At 30.2% G+C, this 9308-nt stretch overlaps 1 protein-coding gene across 1 annotated transcript; it reads left to right on the top strand.

Annotated features, from left to right (window-relative positions):
* LOC107616135 (protein NUCLEAR FUSION DEFECTIVE 4-like) lies at positions 6132-9289 on the top strand. The gene is made up of 2 exons (XM_016318135.2): positions 6132-7426; positions 8464-9289. The coding sequence occupies exons 1-2, from the start codon at positions 6247-6249 to the stop codon at positions 8913-8915; spliced, it is 1632 nt and encodes a 543-aa protein (XP_016173621.1). The 5' UTR covers positions 6132-6246; the 3' UTR covers positions 8916-9289.

Here is a 9308-nt window from a genome sequence, read left to right as displayed (position 1 = left end):
TCAAGATTAAACTTAAAATAAAATAGAAATATTAGAAAAAATATAAAGTTTAATTAAAATTTTATTTTTTTAGTTTTTATCATTGATTAATTTAAAAAGTTATAAAATATATTGTAACATCCTAATTATCAAAATGCCACGCTTTCGGCTGCGCCACTCTGATAGCTCAGGTATTACGACGACTCTTAAAATATTTAATACTAATACATGAGCCTGTTTAAAACTTAAATCGAATTTTTCAAAAACATACATCCATACTTAAAATACAAATTACAATACTTACAAAGAATATATATATATATATCAAATTCCTATCCCTCTTATAAAACTTGTAAAGATAAAGACGAGAAAAAAGTAGATAAAAATTAAACAGCATTATCGACTAAGCGAAATGCAATACAACTCTTCGCGAGCTTTTTTATCCGTCTCCTGAAAAGATAGAGCTGTAGGGGGTGAGAACCTAACCACACGGTCTTACCATAGAGTTTCAGAATTGTCATAATAAAATATTTAAAGAGAAATCTATTTTTAAACGCAGTGATTATTGTTCGTCCTTTGAATCATTTAAAAACCAACAACTAGTCATCAAAAAACCCTTTTCGAATCAATATTTAAATATCCAGAAATCCAAAACCTTTCTTTTCTTGTAAGAAAATCTTAATCAGAAACCAACCACGCAATCATTCAATACAATCATCAATTTAGCATCAAAGCTCATTCTCAAAAGTAGCACACCAGGACAAACACAGGTAAAACAGACAAAGAAAGCACAGGTTAGGTAGCAGTTACAACAAATAGTTCAAGTAGCAGTTAATAACAGTTTAACAATTAGGCAAACCAAAACAAATTCAAACCCAAGGAAAGCATACAAATGCATATGATGCATGCCTGTCTTATGGCTAATGAGCTCATCTGTCGGTTATACAGCCAACCCGACAAGTCCGGTTTGCTAAACCCTTGGACTGTCCCCCGACGCGCATCCCCATGAGTCTATGCATAACTTTTTCTCATATATAAATAAAATCGCTCAATGGGGATACCATTCCCAGGAATTTATAAGTGCCCGGTCACCCTTACATCGTAGGGTCAACAGAATATTGAGTCTCAACCTAGAGCAAGTGGTGCCAAGCCACTGCGTCTACCCAGGAAAACTCGTGTCTCAGATAATTCAATTTCATAAGCCATATGAATAATTCATTCAACATTCATCAATATCTAAGTCATTCTCAATATCATCATCGTTCGTTAATCCATATCTCATTTCCAAATCCATTCAAAAATCATATTTCAAAGTCAATCCTCATCATCCTTCTTTCCATTCCGTTCATCAACAATTCCAATTCAAAACATAATTATTTCTTTGTTAAATAAACCAATCTTAAAACATATAATGTTTAAAACCCAAATCTTTTTAAATAATTACTTCAAACAAAATTTCTAATTTTATAAAATTTCAACAGCACCTCCTCTAAAACTCAAACTCTGCCACCCTTTTCGGGTCCCATCCAAACATTCCTTAAACCCGTTCTCAACCATTTCCAAATCTCAATCATTTTTCAAAATGCAACCAGTTCTAATATCAAATTATTTTCAAGTCCAACCATTTTCAATAATAAATCATTTTCAAAATTAAACTAGCTTAAATATTAAATCATTTATAAAATCAAACTAATTCAAAATTTAACCGCTCCCAAAATTAATTCATTTTCATATCTCAAATCATTTCCAAACCCTATTCATTTACATCATCAAATTAACTTCAAAACCAAGAAAAAATACTTTTTATAATAATCAATTAAATACTTTTCAAACTAATTTCTTTTAAAAAGTCACACACCACTCAAGCAATCAAATTAATCATTCAGTCTAGTAAACAACCACATTTATAAGACAATCATAATCACAGACATATGTTTCTCACATTAATATCTATTTATAACAACTCTATAAGATAAAATAAATTTTAAGAAAATCCCTATCTCAAAAAGTTGAACCCATTAACTAAATGCGTCACAAGAACCCTTTCTCTCAGTCCGAAATCAACTGCAGCTTCAACCACAAGTATGTTCGCTTTCGCAACAGCAGAAACGACTTTAATCGCAACAGAAAATCTCGATAACTCAATCCTAATACATAAATATCGCGAAAACCTTAATAACATATAATGAAAAACTAGCGGCGATGGTTTGAAATAAGGTACACTTACAGTAATAGCAGAACAGAGCAGCCGCAATTTATGTTAGTGATTATATATGATGATATTATAAGATTTATAAGAATATTAGTTAAGATGAATTAGAAAAATGCATGCTACACTTTGTATTTAATATAATGATGGCTCTAACTAAAAGAATAATTGAAATTAATTAGAATGACAAAATATTTAAAAGCCTACTGATAGCTAAGGTCTTAGTCATTCCCAAGACATTATTTGGATTAAAGGAATTTGAAAGGAAAAAAATAAATAAATAATAAATTATTTTTTGTTTAGATGAGAAAAAAATTTGAATAAAAAAAGTGATGTGGAGTTTATATAAAAAAATTTTGTTCAAAAATAGAAGAAAATTGATAAAAAATGTATAAATAAAGATAAAATTATAGATTTATCCTTATTTTTAATTCATTTTTTCTGAAACTTAAAAATACGTCTCTTTTTTTCTTCTGTTTTACTGTCATCTTTAATAGCGTCGCTGTAATTTTATTTTTATCATTGTAGTGATAATTTTATCGCATTTTTATTTTTGCATTCTCAAAATAAAAGTACTCTTTTTTCGACATTTTCGTAATTTATTAATGTATTGATGACTTAAATGCATTAATAAATTATAATTATATATAATATAGATAAAAATATTAATATAATTTTATTCTGTTATAATTTTTTTTATTTTTTTATTCAAATAAAAAAATATTATTTTTTTATTTTTTTTATTTATTTTCTTTTAATCTAAATAACATACAAATAATTTTACTTTTTCTTCTATTTTTTTCTATATCCAAATAAAGTCGTAGGAAAGAAAATATTACTGTTGGGAGGAACCAATTTCCAATTAAGCACCTAATAATAAAAGGAATATTTTGAAGAAAAACGAATAATAAGACAAAGAAAAAGGGTTATATATACTCCCATCACAATCATATAGGGTGGGCCCCATGCGAAAGGGTCAAGTTGTGCGAGGAGGTGCTTGAAGCGTGGGAAGCACACGTGTCAGTCACCATGAGCTGACGAAAATGACCTCTGAGAAAACGAGAGCAGCTACCGACCTACCATGGTCAGATTGGGCGGCTCCTTCCACCAATTTTTTACCGTCTGAATTTCCCGTTTTGCCCCGCTCTCGTCGTCCACTTTCAACTTGGGGTTACTATTTATTTTTATTTATCTTATATCTAAACAATGTGTAAGGTCGTTAGATCAAAACATGGGGAATGAAATTTTTTTAATATAATTGGCTATGTTGAAATCAGAAAACACAAATAATATAAAATTAACAAATAAAATTAAATAAGATAGAAAATAAAGTGGGATAACCGAAAACAAAATAGAAAAATCAAACCAAAAGAAGATCATTCTAGAACGCACCACAACTCAAATCATTCACATACTAACTTTTTTAACATGTTTGCACACACAACACTTCTTCTTCTAACTCGATGCAACCATGAAAGCTCAAACTTCATATACATATCTTTTAAACATGATTAAGGCAAGTCTCTATTTTTTTCCCATATGCGTGTACTTTTGCTTCGCGAGACTTTAAGGCATTTGGCGATTTCTCGCCGGAGCAAATACGTAGCATGGCCCAACAGACGAGATCTCATAGGAGGATTTCGTCTGAGAGGCCAATATATCATGAGCCCGCCTTTTTTCATGCTAATTCTGCGTCAAGTGAGATGTGTGATGGGAGTGGATCCTCTCTAGTGAAAAAATTGGAGGGTGTCCAGTATTTAATTTTACTTTTCATTGCTCTCTCTTTCTCTTTTTTATTTTTGGTCCTATTAGAATATAATTAGGATCAATTAGGATTAATTAGAATTATTTAGTATATCTGAATATTTATTATAGAATATTATGTCTTTATTATTACAATTTTCTTAGTCCCTATAAATACCCTTTTATATTGTATCATTCCAGACAACTTAAATATACTCAATAATACATAAATCTTTTATCCAATTTAGTCTCTTATTTCTAACATGGTATCAGAGCCATGGTATCCTCCTTGAAGATGATAGGTTGTTTTCCTTGCGGAGAAATCACCATAGTTTTTACATTTTTTTTCTATGCCATTTTTCTTTACCTTTTGTCACTCCTTTGATGCTTTTTTACCTCACCGACTAGTCTAGTTTTTTTGTCTTGTGTTTTTTTCGAGTCGTATGATCAAACACAATTGTCATCAGTTGCTTACCTATTCTCGTGAAGAAATCATATAGTTTTTGCTCTTTTTCGGCAATTTCGTCTGCGTTTTCTCGTAGCAGTTTTTCTCTCGTGGCAGTTCCGTCTGCATTTTCTCGTGCCAATTCTGTCTGCGTTTCGTCTGTGTTTTCTTGTGGCAGTTTCGTCTGCGTTTCTCTCCGGCAGTTCCGTCTGCGCTTCCTTCAGACAAGAGGCAGTTCCATCTGCACTTCCTTCCGCCAGTTCCGTCTGCACCAGTTTTATCAGTTTATACAGTTTTTTTTTGTTGTTTTAAATAAGTTTCAAACTCAAGTTGTCACTTGAGTTTGAAGGGGGATGTTAGAGAATATAATTAGGATCAATTATGATCAATTAGTATTATTTAGTATATCTGAATATTTATTATAGGAGATTACGTCTTTATTATTATGATTCTCTTAGTACTTATAAATACCTTTTTATATTGTATCATTCTAGACAATTTGAATGATACAATATAGAAGGGTATTTATAGGGACTAAGAGAATCGTAATAATAAAGACATAATATTCTATAATAAATATTCAAATATACTAAATAATTCTAATTGATTCTAATTATATTCTAACAGGTCTCATTTATAGAATTAAAGGTGAGAGATTACACTTTATTCTCTCAAATGTTAAAAAAACTAGAGAGAATCCATTTCCAATGTGTGATAACTGGCATATTTACCAACAGCTAATTGTGCTATGAAAAGATTTGGGTCTCTAACGTAAAAAACGGTCTATCAAGTCAATGCTTCGATTTCGGTAGGACTAGCATACCCCATTCGCTAGCTTTTAGTTCCCTTTCTATCTTTAGTTTTAATATATAAAACTAAATTTAAAAAAAAAATTAGAGGCTAGATTTGTAAAAAAAATTTGAAATAAAATAAAATAGTGAAAAAATTATATATAAAAAATATTTAGTTTCACTTATTTCTTGAGACTCTTCTTAAAAAAAAATTTAACTAAAATTTTTAGATCAAATTATTTTTTATAGTAATGATTTTTAAACTCGTCTCTTTTATATTTACATTTCTTTTTTTATTCTGTTTTTGAAATCTTTTTTCTTTGAATTTTTTTTATAATTTTTCTCACAAGTTCCTTTTTATATTGTTTTCATTCCTTTTTTTATTGATTCATCTTGATATTTATAGAAAAATATAGCTTAATTAATGTGATTTGAAGTATAAAAATTATCTCCTATGTCTTAACTATAATTTTCAAAACGCATAGCACATTCCAACAGTATTTTTGAGATATGCATGCTGTCGTTTCTTCAGAGAAAAAATATTTAGTTATTTATTAACGGATCTTCTGCCATAATAAATATTTAATTATTAAATCATATATTAATATAAAAAAGATATCAATTAAAATGATTAAAATTATTGACAAATCTCAATATAAATAATTAGAGAAAAAGACAAATAGATTCCTGACTTTTTGTCCCGCGAATATTTTTGTCCTTGACCATTGAAAAATACTTTTAAGTCCCTGATCTTCACAAAACTTGGACAGATCAGTCCCTGACAGAGGCATTTGGACGGAGGGACTGATCCGTCCAAGTTTTGTAAAGGTCAAAAATTTAAAAGTATTTCTCAATAGTCAGGGATGAAAAATATATATATGTCATTAGTATTTTTAGTACCAAAAATATTACACATTATAGATGAAAAGGTGACATGCAGAGTAATAATTCCTTTAGAAGTGTATATAGGCCTTCACACTCCCACCACCTCATAAGAGCTTGTTAGGAGTGCATAGTACAAAAAACCAAAAAAGGAGAACAATTTCCTCTCATCAAAATTTCTTCATTCATCATAAAGTATGTCTTCTTCTTCATTTTCATCATCATCGTCAACTTCTTCTTCTTCATTATCATCATCATCAACAACTCTTCAATGGTTAAGTTTAGTAGGAATAATTTGGCTCCAATCCATAAATGGAACAAACACAAATTTTCCAGCATACTCTTCCCAACTCAAAGAGCTTCTCTCAATCTCCCAAATCCAACTCAACAACCTTGCTTTTGCCTCAGATGCTGGAAAACTCTTTGGTTGGTTCTCTGGCCTTGCTTCTCTCTACCTTCCCCTTTGGCTTGTTCTAATCATAGGTTCAACTCTTGGCCTCATTGGTTATGGTGTTCAATATCTCTTCCTAACTAACCATATCTCAAATCTCTCTTATTGGCATGTTTTCTTGCTAACTTTCCTTGCTGGCAATAGCATTTGTTGGATCAACACAGTTTGTTATGTTGTTACAATAAGAAATTTCTTGTCTCATAGTCAAGTAGCTGTTGGAATCACAACTAGTTACCAAGGTTTGAGTGCTAAGGTTTATACCAATGTTGTTGATGCTTTTTTCTCACCACAAAAGAACAAGGCTAGAGCATTTTTGTTGCTAAACTCTGTTTTGCCCTTGGCAATAGGGTTAATTGTAGCTCCTATTCTTAGACAAACCAAAGCCACATCAAATTCATCAAGTGATTATTATATTGGGTTTGGTGTGATTTTTGTGATCACAATTGCAACTGGGATTTATGCTGTGGTTAGTATTTTGGAATTTGTGTCTAGCAAAATTTCATCACTTGGGGTTTTAATTGGTATCTTAGTGTCACTTTTCTTGCCACTATTGGTTCCAATTTCATTCAAGATCAATCAATTAGTTAAATCATGGCATGAAAATAGGGAGAAGCTTAGAGTGTACCATTACACTCTAGAGGAGAATTACATCACCAATACTAATAATGATGAAGTCAAAGAGAGTGATGAAGAAGAAGAAAAAGAAGTGTGTGTTGTTAGAGAAGAAATTGGAGTGAATTTGATGGTCAAAAGAATAGACTTTTGGTTATATTTCTTTGTGTACTTTTTTGGTGCAACAATTGGTTTGGTTTTTCTTAATAACTTGGGACAAATTGCTGAATCAAGAGGAAGCTCTAACACTTCATCTTTGGTGTCTTTGTCTTCATCCTTTGGTTTTTTTGGAAGACTCATGCCATCTCTCATGGCAACTAGAACCACTGCATTTACATTCTCATTTAATGTAGAAAATAATGACCACAGATGTGTTGGTTGATCTACATTGATTGATGAAGACAAATAAACTAGAAAATTTTAAGACAAATAATGAATACATATAATATATTTCACAATTTACAATATCTGCTATTAAGTTGATATATATGACAAATAAGTTATATATTCAAATATCGTATCTCAAAACTAAACTTGTATTTGGTAGGTACCTCATGATAACACTATAGAAATAATGAAAAGTAACTACTTGATTTGGTCTACCAAATTTTTTAAGTAACTTAAATCAATCTTTAAAATTTTAATTTAATTAAATTGATCTTTCGAATTTAGTTTTATGACTCAATTTCATCTATTAATTTCCAATTAATTCAATTTAATCCTCCAAAATTTGATGTTGTAAATCAATTTGGTCTTGTAATCACTATTCCGTGAATATCGTGATGACATGTGATGAGTGATTGAAAAACCAATTTGTATTATATCAATAAATTTAGATAGACCAAATTTCTAAATCCACCTTTAATTACCAAATTTCTAAAACCACTTTAGATATTGAAAAACCAATTCTTTTATGTATAAGAACTTGTCTTCTTCAAAATAAATTTATTAATTACAAGATCCCAATATTTGTGTGCATCATCATCAATGAGACAGATACCAAACATTGCCAAATAAAATAAAGAAAAAGGATAGGGTACCAACATATTATCTGTCAATTTCTGCCAACTCTTATTTATAATTGTGTTTCATGGAAGTATATTCGTGGATGTGTCTAATAATTAATATATTTTAAATACATATATAAAGAGACACATCCAAAAAATATATCTATAAAGACCCTTCTATTAAACACAGTTATAAAAAAGACATTTTTATTAAACACATCCACGAACACACTTTCATAAAACACAATTATAAATAAGAGTTGGCAGAAGTGGGCAAATATGCTGTTGGTAACGTAGCAGAACCGTAAAATAAAATATTATAAATTTGTAATAGTACTAAATTAATTATTTCTATTTCAGGGGAAAATCCAGAGTTTCAAGGCCAGCTTGCATGGTAGCACTAATGTCACCAATGTCATGTGCATTCTTCTTGTTACAAAACAGCACCGAAATCTCACTTTACATCAGCACTGCACTCATTGGCGTCTGCACCGGAGCAATCACTTCCATTGCTGTCTCCACCACAACTGAGTTATTTGGAACAAAGAATTTTTCGGTGAATCACAACGTTGTTGTTGCCAACATTCCAATAGGGTCCTTCATTTTTGGTTACTCGGCTGCTATTCTCTACCATAAGGAAGGGTATAATAGTAATAACATTAATAATCATGGCAAATGCATGGGAATGGATTGCTATGCTAACACTTTCAAAATTTGGAGTTGTTTTTGTCTCCTTGGAACTTTTTTGGCTCTCATACTATATGTTAGGACACGCAAATTTTACTCACAAAGATAGTGAAAAAAAGACTTACACATTGGGGGGTGAAATATCAAAATTGCCCTTAAAAAATTATGTCGATGACAATTTTTTATTAAAAATAAAATAAAAAGGTTTTCAATTTTAATTGTCAGAGACATAATTTTTTATAGGCAATTTTGATATTTTAATTCATAAATTTAGTTTTACCAATTTTTAAATATATATCGCCCTTGTGTTATGTTATTTTCATTTTAATTATGTAACCAAGGGAAGAAGTTGTAACTTCTACTATACCCCGATCTTAGGTTAAGATGTAGTATTAGATAATTAAGTAAATAATAGAGTAGTATTTTAGAATATATGATGATGTATAGGCAAAAAATCGTACATATATTACGAGTGTTACTGACTCTCTTGCATAGTAGTGAA

The sequence above is a fragment of the Arachis ipaensis genome, chromosome B01, assembly GCF_000816755.2.
Source record: "Arachis ipaensis cultivar K30076 chromosome B01, Araip1.1, whole genome shotgun sequence".
NCBI lineage: Eukaryota > Viridiplantae > Streptophyta > Magnoliopsida > Fabales > Fabaceae > Arachis > Arachis ipaensis.
Note: the sequence above shows the minus strand (reverse complement) of the source record. Positions and strands in the feature narration are given on the sequence as shown.